The 25,606-nt window shown below is 38.9% G+C and overlaps 1 protein-coding gene across 2 annotated transcripts in view; it reads right to left on the bottom strand.

Moving 5' to 3' along the window:
- Positions 1-19,473: 19,473 nt before the first annotated feature.
- LOC116582454 (ferritin heavy chain-like) overlaps positions 19,474-25,606 on the bottom strand; it is a 109,179-nt gene continuing 103,046 nt past the window's right edge. Inside the window, exon 4 of one of the 2 annotated variants that reach the window (XM_032329861.1) lies at positions 19,474-21,668. In XM_032329861.1, coding sequence (XP_032185752.1) covers positions 21,009-21,668 — 660 coding nt within the window. In that variant the 3' untranslated portion in view covers positions 19,474-21,008. The remainder of the gene's footprint in view (positions 21,669-25,606) is intronic. The other variant, XM_032329860.1, reaches the window with a different exon arrangement.

Below are 25,606 nucleotides of genomic sequence, written 5' to 3'. Positions count from 1 at the left end.
TGCAGCAGGACTGCTAAGATAGAGGGAAGCTGACTGGCTCTCGCAGGTTGTTTTGTGTTTTGGAAGGGGCTATGGACTGTTATTCATGGTGGCCAAAATGGCCCAAATGGTCAGCATCTCTAAAGGGTTTAAAATCCACAATGTTCTTAAAGATCCATATGAGCTATATGCGTGTTTCCTCTGAGATATACCACAGATCGTGAGCCCTCTCAGCTTTCTCATGAACTGGGCAGAAGCAAGAAAAGTGATTCATAAGGGGTCCATGAAACCAAGGAAAAAGTAGACAGGGTTATCAAAGCCTCCAGTGAGGAGGAGAAGAGAAAAGGAGAAGGCAAAGAAAGGCCCCAGAAGCCAGTTATTTGCATAAGGGGCCTTCCTCTCCTCACATAGATAATTTACTGCCTGGTGCTGTGCCCATCCTTCCCACAATGATCACTGCTAAGGATCACAGTGAAGGCAAAATTAAGACAAAGTCTGTCTCCGGCTGTGCAAAATGGGCAAGATCCAATGGGCTTACCATTTCCCTGTGTTTAGTGACCCAAATGACCTCCTTCAATTGCAACCCTAAAGGTGACCTATTTGACCCTCAGTCCAGAGAATTTCTTTGACCAGACACTCCCCCTAATTATGGGTCTTCACTGCAACATTTTATTATAAGGGCTAGAAGTTCTCCAAATGACACCAAAACTAACAGGAGAAAACTTACATTCTTTCTCTGTCCCTTGAAGATGTAAATTTTACATCTTTGAAATGTAAATACCCAAGAAGGTAAATAAGACACTGCCCTCAATCACCCAAGAATGGAGAAACAGTGGAGGAAAGAGGCCTTTTAAAATACAACCTGCTAGGGACACCTGGGTGGCTCAGTTGGTTAAGCGGCTGCCTTCAGCTCAGGTCATGATCCCAGCGTCCTGGGATGGAGTCCCACATCGGGCTCCTTGCTCAGCAGGGAGCCTGCTTCTCCTTCTGCCTCTGCTGCCACTCTGCCTGTCTGTGCTCTCGCGCGCTCTCTCTCTCTCTCTCTGGCAAATAAATAAAATCTTAAAAAAAAAATAGAACTAGCTATAAACACTCCTTTGCCCAAATCTAGTCCATACCTTCCAGAAGATTGCTTGTGAAGGAAAAATACACATCTTCATAATTTTTTCCACAAATATTAGTAAAAAGCCTTAGCCACTGAAGCAGATAGCTTTAACTTGGTCTGCCTGGAACATAATTTGAATTCAAATGTTATTATCAACTAGTGGAGTTTGTATTGTACCTGACTCATAGCTAAAATTTTGAATGGAAGCTACAGGGTGGTCTGTGTTTCTGCCTATGTCTGTGGGTATATGATACATATGAGACATATTTTTCTTCTCCTGGATGGTACTGCCAAAATTACTTTGTAAAAAAGTTTGATTTAATCGACTCAGAAGAATAAGCACTTATCAAATTTAGTATTTCTAAACTCTCCAGAATATAGAAACAAACCAAAATGCTTTATAAATTTATGTGATCTGGGATAATATTTGGTAAATTAAAGCTAGTTTATTTTCGCTTAACTAAAATAGAGATATTGTCAGAGTTGTCAGCATTGAATGTAATCATATATCTTGTATTCTACCTGAGCTGGTAAGTCAAATAAGCTCACTCCATATGTTTTGCAAACTTTGTCACGATGGCTGTTTTACTCTCTCATGAAATTTGCATAAGTAATCTGAATATGACTGTTAAAAATATGTTAAACATATAATTAGGATAAAAGCTTACAACAGTACTTTCCAATAACAATGTTTTATGGTATGCCTACTGAAAAATAATTACCCAATTATTTTTGGTAACCTGGAACTTTAGAGTTTTTCTCAGTTGTGATGGAAATTCATTGAATATATAGATCTTTTCCAAATAAGATAAAATACTGAAACATTAATTACTAAACATAGATGTATCTGCTTTTGGCTCTCATTACCTAAAGATATTTGGATGTGCCAGCAAACATTTCTTGTGCCACATTTTGTACTGTTAGAAAGCACATGCTACCAAAAATAATGAAATCTACTCATAAATTTGCCAATCTACTCTAAATGTGGTATAGCAATTCACAATTTCTTCTTAGTTTTTATTAGAAGTAAAGGGTTCTAAGGGTTAAGTATTATGGTACCTGTAATTAGATCTACTAAAAATAATACGAGAACATCTCAATACAAGAAAAGTATGATGTGTATTGGTTAAGAAAAGGTATAAAGTATGGGATTATGGGGGAAGTTGGTAGAGTAGGAAGACCCTAATAAGTTCACCTTGTCCCATAGATACAACTAGATAATACACATACCAGTGTAAATAACCCAGAAAATGACCCAAAGACTAGCAGAACAAACTCCACAAGTAAACACAGAGAAAGGGCCACATCAAAGAGGGCAGGAAGGGTGGAGGTGTGGTAAGGAGCTAAACAGGCAGCAAGTGGACCACAGGAGGGAGGGAGGGACCCCTAGGCACAGGGAAGGAAGAGGAACGAGGCTACTACACCAGGGAGGCCGTGCGGCAAAAATGATTCTTTATTACATCTGACTCGAAAAACCAGAGGGACCAAATTTTGTAAGTTCATAACAATCAATGGGACCTAAAACCTAGAATTTTAAAAATCAATAGGCTTGGCTCTGGGAGAGCCTGGAAAGTGAGAGGAAGCTGAGTCCCCACATTTATAGAGAGAGAACAAACAGCCCCTGAATTATAGCACAGAAGCACTAGTTTGAAAAGCCCCTGAGTCATACCGGAGGGAGAGTTGTTTACTCATCTCAGAGCCTGTCTTGGAGGGGCAGGGATCCCTGAGGGACGTCTCCGAGAATAAAGCAGCTTGGCAGGCACCATTTCCCTCCCCTGCCCCCTGCGGGAAATAGCAAGGAGCTGACATCCACTACCTAACTTATACCAGCCCCCAACCCACAAATCCTCCCCTTTCAGATAGGCCCACTTCAGTCTAGAGTCTCAAGGCCTTTCTCACAGAACACCTGGGGAATGTGAAGCTTGCTAAAATGACTGCCCAACTAACCCCTACCTCCCCACACATTGCAGATCTGCCTCTTCCAGAATGCTCCTGGCCAGAGACCATTTAAACCAGGGCTAGAAGCCTGGCAGCATGCAGGAAGCCCTGACAGGAGCCAATACCACGCCAAAGTTAACTCCTGCCCTAGGGAGAGGGAAAGATAACTACACAAACCAGTCGGACTGTGGACCCAGTAGTGGGCTAGGAGCAGACAGCTGGTCTGATTAAAGCTTACAATGAAAGCTTCTCAAGAGGACAACGCAGGGTAAGCACCCTGCAGTTTGGTGCTACTGCATCTCTGACAAATGCTTGGTCTGGCTCAACTCGAGCTCCAGGTGGCCCCAGACTGTTCCACTAAACCACAGGGACAAAACGCTGTCCACAACAGGCAAAGAAGGCCACTGCAGACAACCGGACTGAAGGAAAATGTGTCTTACAACAGCAGGGCACATGCTACACACACAGGGGGCACCCCTGTAGTGCCAGGTTCCAGTAAACAGGGGACAGGGCACTGCAGGGCACTACAAGAGCTCTTCTTCATAAGGCCACTACTTTCAAGAGCAGGAGACATAGCTGACTTTCCTAACAGAAAGAGACCCAGAGTTAGACAAAATGAGGAAACATAGGAATATATCCCAAATGAAAGAACCAGACAAAGCCATAGAGATAAGCCATTTAAAGTAATGATCATAAAGATACTACTTGATTTGAGAAAATAGTGGAGAAAACCAGTGAGATCCTTAACAAAGAGATACAAAAGAATCAGAAATGAAGAACATAATAAATAAAATTTAAAACACACTAGATGGAATAAACAGATTAGAAGAAGTAAAAGAACAAATCAGGAACCTGGAGGACAGAGTAATGGAAAGCAATCAAGCTCAGAAGTTCAGAAAAAAACCAAAAAAACTAGGCAAAACAAGAACAGACTTAGGGAACTCAGTGATTCCATCAAGGGTAATAACATTCACATTACAGAGATCCCAGAAAGAAAAGAGCGAAAAGGAGGCAGAAAATTTATTTGAAGAAAGAATAGCTGAAAACTTCACAAATCAGGAAGTAAAAATTCAGAAGCAGGAAAAAACAGACAGCCCCCAACAAAATCAACCCAAGGAGTCCACACCAAGACACATAGTAATTAAAATGGCAAAAAGCAGTGATAAAGAGAGAATTGTAAAAGCACCAAGAGAAAAGAAAATAGTTAAATGGAAGGGGAACCTCATAAGGCTATCAGCTGATTTTTCAGCAGAAACCTTGCAGGACAGAATAAAGTGGCACGATACATTCAAAAACCTGGAAGGGAAAAAATCTGCAGCCAAGAATATCCAACAAGGCTTTAATTCAGAATATAAGAGACAGAGTTCCCCCATCAAACAAAAGCTAAAGGAACTCATGACCACTAAACTAGCCATTCAAGAAATGATAAAGGGGACTCTTTGGAAAGGAAAGACTAGAAATAAGAGTAAGAAAGGGAGGAAGTACAAAAGCAGTAAAAATAAGTATATCTATAAAAATCAATCAAACAACTCACAAAAGGATATAAAGTAGGACACCATATACCTAAAACATGGTGAGAGGTAGAGGAGTAAAAAATGGGGAGGGTATGTGCTTTGGTGAGTGCTGTGAAGTGTGTAAACCTGGTGATTCACAGACCTGTACCCCTGGGGATAAAAACATATGTTTATAAAAAATAAAAAATTAAAAAAAAAATGGGTTCAAACTCGAGTGACGACAAACTTAATACAGACTGTTATATGCAAAAGATGTTATATACAAACCTAATGGTTAATACAAATCAAAAACCAGTAAGAGAGATGCAAAAAAATAAAGACAAAGGAATCCAAGTATATCACTAAAGAAAGCCAACTAGTCATGAGAGAAGTGAGCACGGCAAGAATCGGACAGAGAAGAACTAAAAAAACAACCATAAAACATGTAACAAAATGGCAATAAATACATACCTATCAGTAATTACTTTGAAGGTATATGAGCTAAATGCTCAAAGTAAAAGATAGGGTGATGAAGTATGGGAGGGGGTTTGGGAGAAGGGGGTGGGATTATGGACATTGGGGAGGGTATGTGCTTTGGTGAGTGCTGTGAAGTGTGTAAACCTGGTGATTCACAGACCTGTACCCCTGGGGATAAAAACATATGTTTATAAAAAATTAAAAAAAAAAAGATAGGGTGATGAAATGGATAAAAAAAATCCAAGATCCATCTATACACTGCCTATAGGACACTCAATTCAGATCTAGACACATGCAAACTGAAAGTGAAACGATGAAGAAATATTTATCATGCGAATGGCTGTGAAAAGAAAGCTGGGTAGCAATACTTATATTGGACAAAATAGACTTTAAAAAAGACCCTAACAAGAGACAAAGAAGAACACTATACACTCATTAAGGGAACAATCCAATAAGAAGATATAACAGTTTTAAATATTTATGCACCCAACATGGAAGCACCCAAATACATAAAACAGTTAAATATAAAGGAATAAATTGATAGTAATAAAATAATAGTAGGGGACTATAACACCACTTATATCAATGGACAGATCATCCAAACAGAAAATCAACAAGGAAAAGAGTACCTCTGAATGACACAGTGGACCAGATGTTTTTAACAGATATATTGAGAACATTTCATTCTAGAACAGCAGAATACATATTCTTTGCAAGTGCACATGGAACATTCTGCAGAATAGATCACATAATAGACCACAAAACAAGCCTCAACAAATCAGAAGGATTGGAGTCATACCACGCATCTCTTATGACCACAATGTTATGAGACTAGAAATCAACAAGAAAAAAATCTGGAAAGAGCACAAATACATAGAGGGTAAGTAACATGCTACTAAACAATGAAGGGCCAACTGTAAAATCAAAGAGAAAATAAAAAAATACATGGAAACAAATGAAAATGAAAACCTAACAGTCCAAAATCTTTCAGATGCAGCAAAATCAGTAGTAAGAGGGAAGTTTATAGCAAGGGAGGCAAGAAGCATGAAAAATTTCAAAAATCCTAAGTTTACACCTAAAGGGGCAGAAAAAAAAAAAGAAAAAGTAAAACCCAAAGCCAGTATAAGGAAGGAAATAATAATGATTAGTACAGAAATGAATTATATAACTAAAACAAACAAATCAAAAAACCCCAACAGATCAGATCATTGAAACCAGGAGCTGGTTCTTAAAAAAAAAAGAAAAATAAACAAAACCGACAAACCCTTATTCAGACTCAACAAGAAAAAAGAGAAAGGACTCAAACAAAATCAGAAATGAAAGAGGTGAAATAACAGACACCACAGAAATACAAAGGGCTGTAATGAGAATGTTATGAAAAATAATATCCCATCAAATCAGACAAACTATAGGAAATAGATAAATTCCTACAAACATATAACCTACCAAGAATGAAGTAGGAAGAAATAGAAAATTTGAACAGACCAATTACCAGCAAGGACATTGGATCAGTAATCAAAAAACTCTCAACAAACAAAAGTCAAAATAAATGGTTTCATAAGTGACTTCTTAAAAAAAAAAAAAAAGATTTACTTATTTACTGGAGAGAGAAAAAGAAAGAGATTGTGGGTAGGAGGAAGAGCAGAGGGAGAGGGAGAGACTCTCCAGCAGACTCAGCAATGAACACAGCGCCCCATGTGGGATCCCACAACCCCGAGATCATGACCTGAGCCAAAACCAAGAGTTGGATACTTAATAGACTGAGCCACCAAGGTGCCCTGGCTTCACAAGTGAATTCTACCAAACATTTAAGGAAGAGTTAATACCTATTCTTAAACCATTCCAAAAATTCAAAGAGGAAGGAAACTTACAAATTCTGTGAGTCCAGTATTACTTTGATACCAAAACCAGATGAAGAGACCACAAAAAAGAACTATAGGCTAGTACCTCTGATGAACATAGATGCAAAAATCTTCAACAAAGTGTTGGCAAATTGAAAACAACAATTGTATTTAAAAGATCATTCACCATGATCAAGTGGGATTTATTCCTGGGTTGCAAGGATGGTTCAGTATTTGCAAATCAATCAAAGTGATATATTACATCAATAAGAGAAAAGGATAAAAACTATATGATCATTTCAATAACTGAAGAAAAAGCTTTTGCCCAGGTACATTCATTCATGATAGAAACCTTCAACAAGGTAGGTTTAGAGGAAACATACCTCAACATAATAAAAGCCATCTTTGAAAAACCCACAACTAACATCACACTCAATGGTGAAAAACTGAGAGCTTTTCCCCTAAGATCAAGAACAAGACAGGGATGTCCTCTCTCACCACTTCTATTCTACACTGTTCTGGAAGTCCAAGCCACAGAAAGGAGACCAGAAAAATGGAATAAGACGCATCTAAATTAGGTAAGGAAGAAGCAAAGTTTTCACCATCTGCAGATGACAAGATATGATATACAGAAAACACTGAAAACTCCACCAAAATACTACTGGACAGACAAATGAATTCAGTAAGATTGTAAGATACAAAATCAATGTACAGAAATCCACTGCATTTCTATACATTAATAATGAAACATCAGAAAGAAAAATTAAGAAAACAATCCCATTTATAATTGCACCAAAAATAATAAGCAAGAGATAAACAAGGAAGTGAAAGACTTGTATTCTGAAAAATATAAAATATTTATGAAAGAAATTGAAGCCACAAATGGAAGAACATTCTGTGCTCATGGGTTAGAAGAAAAAAATATTGTTTAAATTTCTATTCTACCCAAAGCAATGTACAGATTTAATGTAATCCCTATCAAATTACCAACAGTATTTTTCATAGAACTAAAACAATCCTAAAATTTGTATGGAACTACAAAAGACCCCAAATAACCAAAACGATCTTGAAAAGGAAGAACAAAGTTGGAGGTATCGCAATTACAGAGTTGAAGTTATATTACTCAGATGTAGTAATCTTAGCAGGATGGTACTAGCATGACAACATACATATATCAATGAATAGAGAGCCCAGTAATAAACCCATGATGTTATGGTCAATTAATCTTTGACAAAGGATGCAAGAATATGCAATGGGAAGAGGTTCAACAAATGGTGCTGGGAAAACTGACCAATTTCTTTCACAATATACAAAAATGAACTCAAAATGGGTTAAGGACCTAAATGTGAGACCTGAAATCAAAAAAATCCTAGAAGAGGGCATAGGCTATTATTTCCCTGACATGGGCCATAACATCTTTCTAGATATGTCTCCTGAGGCAAAGGAAATAAAAGCAAAAATAAACTATTGGGACTACGTCAAAATAAAAAGCTTTTGCACAGCAATGGAAGCAACCCGCAAAACTAAAAGACAACCCAGTGAATGGGAGAAGATACTCACAAATGACTTATTTGATAAAGGGGGAGTATCCAAAATGTAAAAAGAACTTACACAACTCAACACCAAGAAACCAAATAATCCAGTTAAGACATGAACAGACATTTCTCCAAAGAAGACATCCTGATGGCCAGCAGACACATGAAAAGATGTACACCATCACTAGTTACCATGGAAATGCAAATAAAAACTACAACAAGATATTACCTCACACCTGTCAAAATGACTAAAATTACAAATACAAGAAACAAGTGCTGGAGAGGATGTACAGAAACAGGAACGCTTATGCACTATTGGAAATGCAAACTATTGGAGCCACTGTAGAAAACAGTATGAAGGGTCTTCAAAAATTAAAAACAGAATTAAATATGATCCAATAATTCCACTAGTGGGTATTTACCCAAAGAAAACAAAAACACTAATTCAAAGAGACATGCATCCCTGTGTACTGGAGCATTATTTACAAGAGCCAATATATGGAAAGAACCCAAGTGTTCACTGACAGATGAATGGATAAAGATGTAGCACATAAATAATAGGTATTACTCAGGCATAAAAGAGAATGAAATCTTGGGGCAGTGGCTTACTTAGTCATTTGAGCATCTGACTCATGATTTAGGCTCAGGTCCTGATCTTAGGGTCCTGAAAGAAAGCCCCATGTCACGCTCCATACTCAGCAGGGAGTCTGCTTCTCTCCTTCTCCCTTTCCTTCTGCCCCTCCCCCCAGCTCATGTGTATGAGCACTTTCTCTTTCTCTCTCAAAAATAAATAAATAAACAAATCTTAAAATTAAAAAAAGGAATGAAATCTTCTGATTTGCAACATGGATGGATCTAGAAGGTATAATGCTAAGTGAAAGAAGTTAGGCAGAGGAAGACAAATAGCGTATGACTTCACTCATATTTGGAATTTAAGAAACAAAACAAATGAACAAAGGAAAAAAGAGACAAAAAACCAGACTCTCAGCTATAAAGAATAGATGGTTACCAGTGGAGAGGGGGAGGGGAGGATCGGCGGAATAAGTAAAAGGGGATTAAGAATATACTTATCAGGATGAACAGTGAGTAATGTATGGAATTGTTGAATCACTATATTGTATACCTAAAAATAACACTGTGTGTTAAGTATACTGGAATTTAAAAAAAATTAAAAAGTGAGGGTGTGTGCACATATCCAACATCAATGGAAATTAGATAAGGTTTTCAAGTCTTTTTAAATATGTGCTCATTCAATGATAGCTGCTGAAGTTATAGTAAGTTTTTAGTGTGTTTCTTCCAGTATATTCGAAGGACATAACTGGGTAAGTTGCTTAAGTCTGAGCACGGGTACTATTTTCCAGCATCCCAGGTTATCCCAATGTGTTGCCACAGTTGAAAACCAGGGTGATAACGCAGTGCTTCAAAACCATCAAGGTGCATATTCATCAGCTGGGGCCTTATGAAAATGGAGATTCTGATACTGTAGGTCTGGGGTGGGGCTTGGGATTTTGCATTTGTAACAGGCTCTCAGGTGACTGCTTGCCATAGAGCACACTTTGAGGAGCAAGGTGCTTACACTGGTTTGACAGCTTGGAATGCCTAAGTCCTGCCCCAGAGACTGATGGAATTGGTCTGGGTTGTAGCCTGATGGTAATTCTAATTTGTAACGAAGAGACTCTCCATGGAAGCACGCATTATGATTTATCAGTTTTTATTATAATTTTATCAGTAGCTTTAATGTGATCCCCTTTGCCCACTGCCCAACCTTCCCCTTATGTCAAAGTCTTTAATCCATTTGGGTTGATTTTTCTCTCCGGTGTAATACAGAGTTTCTTTTTCATTCTAACACATATAGGTATCTAATTTTCCCAACACTATTTTTTGAGCAGACTATACATTCCCCATTGTATATTTTGGCACCCTTGTTGAACATCATTTGAGCGTGTATCTGTGGGTTATATTTCTGGGCTCTTGATTCAGTTCTATTTGTCTGTCTTCATGCTAGTACCATACTGTTTTTGTTACTGTAAGTTTGTAGTATGTTTTTAATTCAGAAAGTGTGAGGCCTCCAGCTTTGTTCCTCTTTCTCAAGATTGTTTGGCCATTGTGGCCTTTCTTGGTTCTAAATGAATTTAAGAGGAATTACTACCATTCTTCTCACAGTCTTCCAAGAAACTGAAAAAGAGGGGACCCTTTCACACTCTTTTTATGAGGCCAGTATTATTCTGTTTGCAAAGCCAGAAAAAGACACTACAATAAAAGAAAACTACATGCCAACATTTGTGATGAATACAGATGCAACAAAACTCAACAAGTGGGATTTATCCTTGGGGCATGAGGAGAGTTGAGCACATGATAATCAATGTGACACAAAACACTGATGAAAATTAAAGAAACAAATACATATAAAGACAGATCATGTTCATGGAATTAGAAGACTTAATACTATTAAAATACCTGTGTTACCCAAAACAACCTACAGATTCAATGTTATCCCTATCAAAATCCCAAAGCCATTTTTTATAGAAATAAAAGCTTCTATCTTTGAGAGGAGTCTCAGATAATTTTAATGTGAATTCTACTAAATCTTCTTAGAACAAGACAACCTGTAATACGAAAACTATTCCAGAGCACATAAAAATGAAAAAAAAAATCTCAATTTGTTTTACAGGGCCAGAATAAGCCTAAAATCAAAACAGGACAAAGATGGTACTCACACACCTGAAAAGAAAACTACATCTTGAGGTAGGGAGATGCAAGGTCCTGAATAGAAATATTGGCAAGAGTGATGTCAGCATCATGGTGTACTAAGACAGCTCTTTGTTTTTGCACTGCCCCACCCCAACCACCATTTGGCATCCATCCACAGACAGAAGTGTCTTTGTGAGAGCTATGGAATGATCCATCTCCATATACCAGATGACTCAGAAGGAATCTCAACCACTTATGCATTGGGTAAAGGCATATAGACTTTGTTCCCAGCTATGGACCGTGCAGTGGCCTATGAACTCATTCTAGTCCATCCTGGCTACAGTTCAGGAGCCCCTGGAAAACAATGATTTACTTACACAAGCATCCACAGATTGAAGAACCTTTATAGAAGTTCAGGTTTCCAGAGAACTTCTGTACACCAATGGTACAAAATACAAATGTGAGACACACTGGAGAGAAGTACCCAATCTTCAGGTACATGACTGGGAATCGGGAAGAAGCTAGGAGAGCCAGCACATAAGACTCTCAGAGGGTATTAAGAAGACACAGATCGACCAACTGTGTCTTACATTTCATCAAGAAGCCTGCCCATGAGTCGCTGGTAAAACCCACAGATGACCTCAACTGGCCCATGCGTCCGCCTAGCACTCAGAATGAATGCCTCCACCACACACTTCTGCCAACTGTGGTCAGCTCCCTGTGTGTGTGCTTCTCCCTTTGGTCTTCCAAAAGGTGGCACTATAGCTCAAATTTGTGGTCTCTGACCTGCAGATTCTGGTGGTTTTCTGTGCCTCCTCATTAGCACATTCATGTCAGCAGTGGCAAAAGTGAGCTTGGGCAAAGGGCTAGTTACCACAAACTTAAGCTGTAGTACCACTCTTCGGAAAACAAAAGTGAGAATGTCAACACCTGGCCTGGTGCATTGCAGGATGGAGAGAAGGCCTAAGAGAGAGCTCAAGAATTCTGCCACAAGAGGGAGTAAGAAGTGCAGAGCAGCTGTATCCATAGAAAGTTTGAGAAAGTCCGAGAACCACTATCAGGGCTAATAGCAAGTATTTCTCTCCTGAAGGCAGTTAGTACGGATTGTAAAAGCTGCTACTTCAAATGAGAACAGTGCAATGCAAAACTTCAAGGAACATGAAAAAAAATCAAGGAAACATGACACAACCAAAGGATACAATAATCTTCCAGTAACCAATCCCAAAGACAAAGGAAAAAACTGTTTTAGATTAAAAAAAAAGATTATGATAAAAGAGTCAAAAAATACCACTACAAATAGTCATCAAATCACAAAGGAACACAGCAAGAGAGAAAACAAGGAACAAAGGATCTGCAAAACAAAATGGCAATAGTAACCTCTTACCTGTCAATAATTATTTTAAATTTGAAAGGATTAAATTCTCCAATAGAAAGACACAGAATGGCTGAAGAGACAAAACAAAACAATCAGAAAACAAAAACAAAAACAACAAGGTCCAAAGATACGCTGCCCATAAGAGACTTATTTTAGGGGCTTCTAGCTGGCATAGTCAGAGGAAGGTGCAAATTTTGACCTGAGGGTCATAAGTTCAAGCCCCACAATGGGTGTACAGATTACTTAAAAATAAAAATTTTTATTCTTTCATTTTTATTAATTTTTTAGAAAGAGTAGAGAGAGCATTTGCACAAGAGTGGGGAGGAAGAGTAGCAGAGAGAAAGGAAGAGAGACTCTTAAGCAGGCTCCATGCACAGAGCGGAGCTTGATGTGGGCTCGAGACTATGACCTGAGCCAAAATCAAGAGTTGGAAGCTTAACTGAATGAGCCACCCAGATGCCCCCAAAATAAAATCTTTTTTTTTTTCAAGGTTTATTTTAGCTTTAAGGACACATATAGAGAGTGAATAAGTGGGGAAAAGACATTTCAAACAAAAGGTACCCAAAGGAAAGCAGGAGCAGCTATACTTCTATCACACAGAACAGACTTGAAGCTAAAAGTGATCAACACACACAAAGAAGGTCTTTATAAAAAGAGAAAGGGATCATAAATCCATAAAGAAGGTATATGTAAATATTTAGGCACCCAACAACAGAACACCTAAAGATATAAACGAACTACTACTAAAAGGAGAAATAAACAGTAATATAAACAGTAATACAATAAGCTGGGAATTTTAAGCTTCCACTATCAAAAATGCATATAATATCCAGAAAAAAAAAAAGGAACGTTGGACTTGAACTACACTTTAGACCACAGGGACCTAACAGAAACCTAAAGAACATTCCATCCAACAACAAGAAAATACACATTCTTCTCAAGTGCACACAAAACATATCTCACGGGGATAGACCACGTGATAGGTCATGTAACAATTTTTAGCAAATTTAAGACCAAAATCACACCAAGTTATCTTTTCTTTTCTTTCTCTCTTTTTTAAAAGATTTATTTATTTCAGAGAAAGCGAGAGAGAGCATGAGCAGGAGGGGGAGAGGAAGACAGAATCTCAAGCAGACTCTCTGTTGAGCAGAGAGCCCAACGTGGGGCTTGATCCCAGTGCTCTGAGATCATGACCTGAGCAGAAACCAAGAGTCAGATGCTTAACCGACTGTGCCATCTAGGCGCCTCATCAATGATCTTTTTTGAACACAACTGTATGAAGCTAGAAGTCAATAACAAAAGGGAAGTTGGGAAATTCACAAATATGTAGAAATTAAAAAACAAACAAACATATGCTCCTTGGTGTGCCTGGCTAACTCAGTATGTGGAGTGTGCAACACTTGATCTCAGGGTTTTAAGTTCGATCCCGATATTGGGTGTAGAGATTAGTTAAAAATAAAAACTTAGGGGAACCTGGGTGGCTGAGTGGATTAAGCCTCTGCCTTCAGCTCAGGTCATGATCTCAGGGTCCTGGGATCGAGTCCCACATCAGGCTCTCTGCTCAGCAGGGAGCCTGCTTCCTCCTCTCTCTCTCTCTGCCTGCCTCTCTGCCTACTTGTGATCTCTGTCAAGTAAATAAATAAAATCTTAAAAAAAAAAAACTTAAAAATAACAACAACAAAAGAACACACTCCTGAGCAACCAGTGGGTCAAAGGAGAATCAAAAGGGAATCAGAGTAATATCTAAAGGAAACACAACCTACCAAAAAGATGGGATGCAGGAAAAGCAGTTTTTAAAATTTTTTAAAAAAATTTTCAATTAACATATAATGAATTATTTGCTTCAGGGGTAGGTCTGTGAATCATCAGTCTTACACAGTTCACAGCACTGACCATACCACATATCCTCCCCAATATCCATAGACCAGTCACCCTACCCCCCCACCCCCCAGCAACACTCATTTTGTTTCCTGAGATTAAGAGTCTCTTATGCTTTGTCTCCCTCTTGATCCCATCTTGTTCCATTTTTTCCCTCCCTACCCCTCAAGATCCTCTACCCTGCCTCTCAAATTCCTCATATCGGAGAGGTCATATGATAATTGTCTTTCTCTGACTTATTTCACTTAGCAAAATACCCTCTAACCCCACCCACATTGTTGCAAGTGACAAGATTTTGGTTGTTTTTTTTTTGTTTTTGTTTTTGTTTTTTGATGGCTGCATAGTAAGGAAAAGCAGTTCTAAGAGACAAGTATATACTGATAAATGTCTACGTCTAAGAAAAAAAGATCAAAATAAAAAGCTCTTAAATAAACAACTTAACTTTACATATCAAGGAACTAGAGAAAAGAACAAACTAAGCCCAGAGTTAGTACAAAGAAGTAAATAAAAAAAATTATAGGAGAAAAATGTGAAATAGAGATCAGAAAAAATTTTAAAAAGATCAAGAAAATTAACAGCTTGTTTTTGAAAGGATAAATAAAATCAAATGGTCAGAAGACCCCCTCTGGCATTCTTCAGCCACCTCTATTTTCTTAAAATTCCCCTGCCCATTCATTCATTCATTCATTCATCTATACTTTCAGTTCTCAAACCTCTGGGGAAAAATGCTCATCTCTTCTGTTAAGGAGATCTTCGAGCAAGATCAACTCTGCCCACTGCATGGAGTCAGCGGCAACAGCTGCTGTCCATGATGATGCTTACTCTGAGTCCCTGCTAATACTCCTATAGTTGGCTTCAGTTGGGCACCTTCTGACAGAAGCACTTTCTATGGATTTAGGAAAGACTGGTCTCAAGTGTAGGAAATAGGTTTTGTTGCTGGAATATTACAGATGGATCTGAGATCACAAGACATTTTCCCACACTCAAATCAGTGCTTATAGATTACTATGAACTTTGCCCTCAGATAGTTACTTGGCAGAAAACGTCCAAGATACTGCTATTATTCTGAAAGCTTAAAAAAAAATGGCAGGGGGCACCTGGGTGGCTCAGTGGGTTAAGCCTCTGCCTTTGGCTCAGGTCATGATCTCAGGGTTCTGGGATTGAGCCCCACATCGGGCTCTCTGCTCAGCAGGGAGCCTGCTTCCTCCTTTCTCTCTGTCTGCCTGTCTGCCTACTTGTGATCTCTATCTGTCAAATAAAAAATGGTAGAATATATGGAATGTTATTTATTTTGGAATGTTTTTAGAAGATTTTTAAAAAATTTATAAATGTGGATATTACATTACAGAATGTTCAGAAAATGAAATGAAAATTTTAAAAAAATCAATAAACTTTGGCTAGGCTAAGGAAAAAAAGATTCAAACAAAAGCAGACACAGGAGACAATTACAACAGAAATACAAATGAACTTAAGAGACTGCTACAATTGCAGTTGACACTTAAACATGAATTTGAACTGCAGAAGTCCACTTTTATGTGGACTTTCTATAGTACTTTAAGTGTATTTCCTCTTCCTTATGATTTTCTTAGTAACATTTTATATTCTCTACTTTATTGTAAGAATATAGTATTATATGCATTTAACATAAAAATATGTGTTAATTGGCTATTTATGTTATTGGTAAAGCTTCTGGTTAATAGTAGGCTATAGCGTAAGGTTTCTGGGGAGTCAAAAGTTATACTCATGGGGGTGGGGGTGGGGTTGGCGCACTTAACTCCCATTCAACTATATGCACCAACAAATTGGACAAACTAGGAAAAAATGGATAATTTCGGAGAGACATACAACCTATTGAAACAGAATCATGAAGAACTAGAAAATCTGAATAGACCAATTACTAGTAATGAGATTGAATCAGTAATCAAAAACCAAAGTTTTACTGGTGGATTCTGCCAAACATTTAAAAAAGAATACTAATTCTTTTCAAACAATTCCAAAAGAATACGACAGAACACTTCAGATTCATTTTACAAGGCCAACATTTTGATACTAGAGCCAGACAAGGACACCACAAGAAAATTACAAGCCAATCTCTCTGAAAAACAGAGATGTAAAACTCCTCAACAAAATATTAGCAAACCAAATTAAACAAAACTTTAATAGGATTATATACCATTACCAAGGGGCATTTATTCCAGGGATGCAATGATGGTTCAACACCCATAAATCAATCAACATTATACACCATTTTAAGAAACTGAAGGATAAAAAATCATACGATCATTTCAATAGATGCAGAAAAAAGGATATGGCAAAATTCAACATCTATTTATGATTAAAAACTCTCAACAAATTTAGTATAAAAAGATACCTCAACAGGGATGCCTGGGTGGTTCAGTGGGTTAAGCTTCTGCCTTGGGCTCAGGTCATGATCTCAGGGTCCTGGGATGGAGCCCAGCATCCGACTCTCTGCTCAGTGGGGAACCTGCTTCCCCCCCCCCCCCCGCCCTTTCTGCCTGTCTCTATGCCTACTTGTGATCTCTGTCAAACGAATGGATAAAATCTTAAAAAAAAAAAAGATACCTCAACATAATAAAGGTCACAAAGGACAAGCTATAACATCCACAATGGTGAAAGTTTTTCTTCTAAGAGCAGGAATAGGACAAAGGTGCCCACTCTCACCACTTACATTCATCATAGTACTGGAAGTCCTATTCAGAGCATTCAGGCAAGAAAAAAATAAAAGACATCCATATTAGAAAGGAAGAAGTTAAATTGTTTTTTCAGATGATATGCTTTTATATCTATAAAGTCTTAAAGACTCTACTAAAAACCTGTCAGAAATAATGAATTCAGAAAAGTTATAGGTTACAAAATCAACACAGCTGCATTTCTACACACTAACAAGAAAAAGAAATAAAACAATCCCATTTACATTAACATCAAAAACAATAAAATATTAGGGATAAATTTAACCAAGGAAGTGAAAGATCTGTACACTGAAAACTTGAAGAATTTCATGAAAGAAATTAAAGATGACACAGGTAAATAGAAAGATGTCCTGTGTTCATTGATCAGAACTGATGTGGTTAAAATGTCCATACTCCCCAAAGTCATCTATAGATTTACTGTAAACCCTATCAAAATTCCAAAGGCATTTTTTACAGAAACAGAAAAACAATCCTAAAATTCCTATGGAGCAACAAAAGACCCTGAATATCCAAAGCAATCTTAAGAAAGAGCATAGCTGGAGGGATCGTACTTCCTGAATTCGAGCAATACTACTAATCCTTATAAATCAAAACAGTATGGTACTGGCATGAAAAAACACACATAGTCCAACAGAACATAATAAAAAGTCAGAAATAAACTTACACCTAAATGATCAACTAATATTTGATAAGGGAGCAAGGAATGGGGAAAGGACAATGTCTTTGATAAACTGTGGTGGGAAAACTGAATAACCACATGCAGAAGAATGAAACTGAGCCCCTATCTTATACCAAAACCAAAAATTAACGCGAAAAGGATTAAAGACTTAAACCTAAGATCTGAAGCCATAAAACTCCCAGAAGATAACATAGTAAAAAGGTTCTTTGATATTGGTCCTAGAAATGATTTTCTGGATATGACACCAAAGGCACAAGCAACAAAAGCAAAAAATAAATCAGTGGGACTACATTAATCTATAAAACTTCTGCACAGCAAAAGAAACGATGCGTAAAGCAAAAAGGCAAACTATGGAATAGAAGACAGTATCCAGGTGCCTAGGTGGCTCAGTGGGTTAAGCCTCTGCCTTCGGCTCAGGTCATGATCCCAGGGTCATGGGGTCGAGCCCCGAATCAGGCTCTCTGCTCAGCGGGGAGCCTGCTTCCCCCTCTCTCTCTGCCTGCCTCTCTGCCTACTTGTGACCTCTCTCAAATAAATATGAACTTTGGGGGGGAAAAAAGTATCTAGAAAGCATATATCTGATAAGGGATCAATATCCAAAATACAGAAAGAATTTATACAATGCAATTAAAAAATGGGCCGAGACCCTGAATAGACATTTTCCCAAAGAAGACATACAGATGGCTAACACGTATATGAAAAGGTACTCAATAGCACTAGTCATCAGGGAAATGCAAATCAAAGTCACAATGAGCTATCACCTCATATGTGTTAGAATGGTCATCATTAAAAAGAAATATCAACTGTGGGCAAGGATGTGGAGAAATGGACATCCCCGTGCACTGTTGGTGGGAGTATAAACTGATACGGACATTCCTTGAAAAATTAAAAACAGAACTGCTACATGATCTAGCAATTTATTTTCTGGGTATTTATCCCAAAGAAATGAAAACAGGATCTCAAAGAGATAACTATTTCCTAATGTTCACTGCAACATTATTCACAATAGGCCATGTATGGAAACAATGGAAGTGTTGGTCAGTAGATAAAGAAGATGTGATATATAAAACGGAATATTATTCTGCTATAAGAAAGAAAGAAATGCTGCCATTTGCAACAACTTAGATGAAACTTCAGGACGTTATGTGAAATAAGTCAGGAAAAGACAAATACTGTAATCTATCAATTATATAAGGAACTTTAAAAAGCCGAACTCTGAAACAGAGTAGAATGGTGGTTACCACAACCTGGAGGTTAAAGGAAATGGGGAAATATTGATCAAATGGTACAAACTTTGGAGATCTAATGTGTAGTATGGCCATTATAGTTAACAATATTATATCACTGAATATTGCTAAGAGAATAAACCTTAAATAATCTCACCACCAAAAAGAAATGGTAATTATATGAAGTGATGGAGATTTTTGCTAAAGTTTTGATGGCAATCATTTCCCAACATATAAGTGTATCAAATCAACACAGTGTATACCTTCAAATTACACAATGTTACATCTCTAAATTATATCTCAAAGAACTATAGTAAAACAGCTCAACAGTAACCAAATAAGTTTCACTCTATGAATTAAAAAAATAATTTCACACAGGAAAATCTATTTTTTAAAAAGATTTTAATTATTTGACAGAGATCACAAGTAGGCAGAGAGACAGGCAGAGAGAAAGGGGGAACAAGGCTCCCTGCTGAGCAGAGAGCCTGATGCGGGGCTTGATCCCAGGACCCTGAGGATCATGTCCTGAGCCAAAGGCAGAGGCTTTAACCCACTGAACCACCCAGGCGCCCCAGACAGGAAAATCTATTAATGTAATTCAGAACATTAGTAGATTAAACAAGAAAGCATATAAGAATAGTAGCATTTGGATTATACTTAAAAAAATTATTTCTTGATTATTGTCTACTCCCTCTGAACCACCCCTTGTTTTCTCCTTCTGGAATTTCTACTGACTGGTTGTTACTGTATAGGGTCCTTTTATGACTATGAATTACTATTGTTATGAATTATTTCTTTCTTGGAGATTTGATCTACTTCATAGTATCAAGTATTTTGATGTTCAGCATCTTTGTTAAATTTTTAACTCTTATACTGGTAGGGTCTTCTTTTTTTTACCAAACTATTAGCAAGTGTACATAAAAACCGATAACTGGAGGTTTTGCATTGGCAGCATGCATGCCTGGCAGTGATGGCCACTTGAAATCACACCAGACACACACACAGAGAGTCTGAAACACAGTTCTGGTAGTCACTGACTGACAAAGGTGAACCTGCCAAGCCCGTAATCCCCTATGCCAGTTACCAGGGCCCCCAAGCTATTACTGAGAAACAATAAACATTAATATCTGTCTGACTTAATGAGCTAAAAAAGATTCAGATAAAGTTGACTCCTATTTATTTTAATCCCTACTCAACCCCATTTTTCACTTCTTTCCCAGAAGCAACTATTATAAATTCTAGACCATGTTTTTTCTATACTTTTGTCAAACACCCCCATCTACAGCAACTCAGGCTCCAAACCACCCATCTGACCCCATCCCACATACCTACACTGTTTATAAGGGGAAACAGAAGTTTCCTAATGACAATATGCATGTCCTGCACAGGGGTCCAAAGGTAATCACTCTCATATCGTGGGGGAAGCCAGCCTAATATTCAGTTTCTCTTATCACTGTTGTCCATGGTGAGCTTGTCAAAGAGGTATCCTGCCATGGCTTCTGGAATCCCTTTTTTGCTATCTAGAATCAACAAACATTAGTATTTACGTATTTTAACAAACTAAAAGTTTTCAGGTAAAGCTAAAGACCTCCTTAACTTTAATCCCTGCCCAACCCCATTTCCGTCACTCTTTCCCCAGATCAATCCCAATCATAATTTTCAAGCCATATTTTTATACTTTTACTATGCACAGGATCCCACATTCATCAGGGCCCTAGATCACCCATCCACCACAACACTGTTTATAAGGGTAAGATTAATTCTGTGTTTTCCATGGGCCCATGAAATATCTTCTCCCTCTTATTTTCAGAGATCCTGAGCTGCATGTGGATGGGGTTGGGTGGGTGGAGAGATTCCTGAATACGTTTTAAAACTTAAAAGGTGAGAGATATGCATACAATTCAACCAGAGACCTTTATTTAAAAACCAAATAACTTTATTTAAACCAAATTAACTTTATTCGTGGAAAAACTGGAAGAACTGGAACTTTTTGCAGAAGCAATACTGCAATAAGCATGCTCAGCATGGTGATCAGGGAAAGTCACCATGCGGCCTGGGGCTATGGGGAAACAGTCCCAACTCAGTACTTTTTGTCGCTGTCGCCCAGGGTGAGCTTGTCAAACAGGTACTCTGCCAGGCCGGCTTCGGGGGCCCCCATCTTGCGCAGGCTGGTGACATAGCCCCCCAGCTCTTTGACGGCCTCGACTTGCTCGTGCAGGTAGTGGCTCTCCAGGAAGTCGCACAGCTGGGCGTCGTTCTTGTCGGTGGCCAGCTGGTGCAGGTCGAGCAGGCTCTGGTTCACGCTCTTCTCCAGGTGCAGGGCGCTCTCCATGGCCTTCAGGCCGCCCTCCCAGTCGTCGCGGTCCGGCTTCTTGATGTCGCGGAGGCGGAGGCGGCCCCCGCGCTGGTTCTGCAGCTCCATCAGCTTCTCGGCGTGCTGGGTCTCCTTGCGGGACCGGCGCATGAAGAAGCGGGCGAAGTGCTTCAAGGCCACGTCGTCGCGGTCGAAGTAGAAGGCCATGGACAGGTACACGTAGGAGGCGTAGAGCTCCAGGCTGATCTGGCTGTTGACGGCGGCCTCGCAGTCGGGGTGGTAGTTCTGGCGCACTTGGGAGAGCAGCGGGGTGGCCATGGCTGGCGGCCCGGGCACCAGGGCGAAGGCGAAGGTGGCGCGGAGGCGAGGGCTGCGCGGCGGGCAGCGGCGGGGCCGACGGCGGTGGTGGCCTCGGAGATTTCCCAGCTTGAGCGGCAAGGGAGGCCAGAGGCAGAAGCAGCGGCGGTTTGAGACTTCAGGGAAGTGTCCGTTGGGATGTTGGGCGAGCCCTGGGATCGGACCGGAAATGGGGTCCAGGGAAGACACGGGGGGGGGGGGGGCTTGAGAGTTTCCAGTTTGGGTGGGGTTGGGGGCGGGGCCTAAGTGATGTGTTCCAGGTTCTGCTGGAGCTTAAGTGATGCAGGGCAACCCTGCACTGGGCACTTAGCATTTATTAAGTTTTTAATTATGCGATAATGTGCCTCTTTTCCAAGTACTTTTTTTGGTTCTCTAACTGATCCCCTCTATTACAGCCTCTTATTTAAATTCAAATATATACTTATTCCAATTCAGTCTTATTCAATTCAAATTCATATTCTTTTTTAAAATTTCTAATTTTTATTAACATATATTCAAATTCATATTCTCAAAATTCTGGGTATGAATTTGAATTTTGGTAAAATTCTCTTCTGTTTCCTGTTTTTTTTTTTAACCTCAGAAATTGTTCAGTTTGTTCATCATGACCTTCCCTTGCACTTTTCTCAAGTATTTTGCAAAACTTTGTCCATGCATACTTAGGAATAAAGGGCACATTTGATTAACCTGTGTAATTAGCATGTATCTGATCCACAGTTGTGATGTCCATTTCACTAACAGGCTTTTCCTTGGAACAGGAAGGCAAAGTATTATCAATAAGGGAGTGGTTTCCTCCTTGTCAGGTGTATTATTGGTCTTTTTGGCATTGACAATATTAGTCCAGGGATGGAAAGAATATTACCGGATTTGCCTGTCCCAAATGGTACTTTTCTCAAGCATTTTAAAACAGTAAAATTAAAATTCCAGCTAAGAGTAGGTACCAGCCACCATTTTTTCCATTTCAATCATATCTGAACTTGAATAAGTATATTGTGATGTGTCTTTATGGCCTAAAAATGGCCTAATAAGAATCTAGAGGTAAGTTGTTTCATTGTAAAACCCCTGGCATAACCATCACTACTTAAATTAGGAGGGAACTGTGTTCAATGCAAAGCAAGGAAAGGGGAAGGAGGGGTGGAGAAGACACTGAATTAGGAGACCTGGGCCCTATTTTGGGCTGCACCAATCAGTATCTTGCTATGGGAAAAAGTAAATTGACTTCCTTGGGGCTATTATTTGACAAATGAAGAGCTTGACCTATTTGGTTTTCATGGACCCTATCAATTATAAATATTACCAGAGCCTATTCTATGAATCCTTCTTCAGCTGTGGAATGGAAGGAAAAATCAGCCTTTAGTCTATTCATGACAAGCAGTGATTGGTATCAAATATTAGCTTTGGGAATGGGACAATACCTTAATGTTCAAATAATAATGCTGTTTTAATTTATGGCATTAGTGCAAGTCTTTAAAGCATACACCTGAAGAAAAGGCATAGCCCTCTCTGCTCAGTTGGTTGTTTATGGGCAGTGATAGAATAAATGGTCTGTTTCAGCTTGATAGTACCCAAGACATAGGGCTAACAATACAGGGCTATTGCAAAATTCTAATCCCTTTGCCACTGATTTTATTGTATCTTGGAAGTAGCTAAACAAAATCTTATTTCTACAGTTACTGATATTCCACCTATGAGAGCCACTGTCAGCCTTGAACTAGGGAGACTATGGCCTAACAGTGGGTAGAACAGTGAAAACCTCAAATATTAAAGGAATCAGCAACTATCTACTATAACAGAAAGTGATTTAGAGTGGTTGCTGCACCCAGATGGGAATCTCTGAGGGGGCATGAGTGGGGATTCGTTGCTGTATTTTATCAAGTATACTATGAACTGAAAGGCACACTATTTTTTTATGTATTAAAAAAGAAAAAAAAAAACAAAGAAAAAAATGCTTTCAACTAATCCATGACATGTCTTTGATTGTAAGCTGCACTTCAATTTTTCAGAGATGTTAAAATGTGAATAAGTGATCAGACGATCAATGAAATGCGGTTAATATTTTTTCATATGCTTGTCTCAATACGTTGATCAAAGTAGCTACTTTCAAAAATATATATAATTTTTAATACTTTTTGGTAACTTATTTGTGGCCCTATAGTCTACAGTATTATATACAGAGAGAAAATATTAATAAGGAAGAAATTTGCATTTTGTTTTGGATATTGTGTCATTTTACATTTCAATCTCATCCTACAATGGGTGGTTTCTGACTTTTTTTCTTTTCCTTTTGTGGAGGGAGAGGTTTAGTGATTAGGCCAAGGAATATAATTCCTTGGGAAACAGGTAAACCCCTGTTCTTTGAATTCCTGGCTAACCTCCTCCTGGCATGCTATGGGAGGCATGTGATATCATCTTTCAAGTGAAATAACAGATACATAACCATTTAACAAGCAACGTTGCTGATCTAGGTTTCTACTCAAATCCCAATTTGAATGTGAAAGTTTTATTCTCATGATTGCAGCTCTCACTGTTACAAAATGTGAGCCATTTCTAACAAGGACAGTACCACTTATCAAGCAATTACCCATCCCAAAGCAGCAGCATGGTAGCAGATAAGGCCATTAGGATCACTGCTGCACATGCTAGGTTAGCATGTCACATTTCAGAGTCACAGTTACTGTTTAGACCCCAAGACTCTGAACTACTGAGGGGAGCTCTAAGAAAGCCAGCTGTTAGGATATATGTATGTAGAAACCACTGACATTGCAGTCCCCGAGTGGACATCTGCTTAAGCAGTAGAATGGCTGATGTACCTTACTCCTGCTCCCTGTGCACATAGGAAGGGCAGGGTGGATATGAGGAAAGCAAGGTAGAGAACAGGGTCAGTGCTGGTAGAGAACTTTCCTAAAGATTAAAAAAAAAAAAAAGGTGTAAGGATTTTTCACCAGTTAGGAGGATACTGTGGAAAACTGAGCCATGGTGCAGCTACTCTGTCCCAGAGGGCTGTCTGCCAGCCAAAAGGCCCCAACAACAAGGATATGAGGCATGCATACTAGGATAGAAGCCAGCTGGGGAAGCGGGCGGAAGAGGCCAACAAGAAGTCATAACTCCTATTCCTGGAACTATGTTGTACAGTTTTCTTTTAGGGACCCCTTGAAGAACACTGTGCACTTCCTACCCAATTTATAATTAGGTTCACCAAAGAATTAGTGACAGCCAAAAGGGGACAGAGCAATACCAGATATGTTAGGAGACATCCGTCCTCTTTTCCCTTCCTTCCTCCCCAGAATACTTAAGGAGAGAGATGGGAAGGGGTAAGGGTTAAAGAGCAGATCATGCTCATCTCCTCACTCCAGATCTTAAGGTTAAGGTCTAGCAGGAGCTGAAGAAGCAAAGGAGAAAAAAGCATAAAGGAAAACCAACACTGAAGTTTTAAATGGAAGAGAATGGGTAGGAGTTTTCATGCCCAGAAGTGCCCAGAAAGAGAGGCGATCTACCTGTCACTAAGGAATAGGAGTTGAGACTGTCAAACTAGAGTAGCTACACAAAGCAGGGTCTTTTTAGACACCTGACTCATCATTTTTGTGACCTCAAACTCTGGTGCAATATTGTCATGGGATCCTTGGAGTGCCACCATATCCACTGAAAGAATATCTTCTGGTAGATTCTAATAAGAATAATAATTCTAATAAGAAACAGTGATGAATTCTGAAATTTTCTGTGTGTCTTTAGTATAATCCTAGGTAAACAGCATATTTAGAGGTTAAATAGGGCATCACTAACATTGTTGCCTACAATAACATGCAGTTACATTAAATCTATGATCCAAATGATTGTACAAGTGACTAAAAACTGGGGCCATTACTCCCACCAGTACCCAATCTACGAGGGCAGATCTGAAAAAGAGTAACTCTGTAGTGGGAAGGGAAACCTGCTGAGGTAACTTCAGGTCAAGGTTAAAAGACTGCTGGCATGAGCAGGAGAGACCCACACTGGAACAAATCCACTGTTTT

Source organism: Mustela erminea, chromosome X (assembly GCF_009829155.1).
Source record: "Mustela erminea isolate mMusErm1 chromosome X, mMusErm1.Pri, whole genome shotgun sequence".
NCBI classification, from domain to species: Eukaryota; Metazoa; Chordata; class Mammalia; order Carnivora; family Mustelidae; genus Mustela; species Mustela erminea.
Note: the sequence above shows the minus strand (reverse complement) of the source record. Positions and strands in the feature narration are given on the sequence as shown.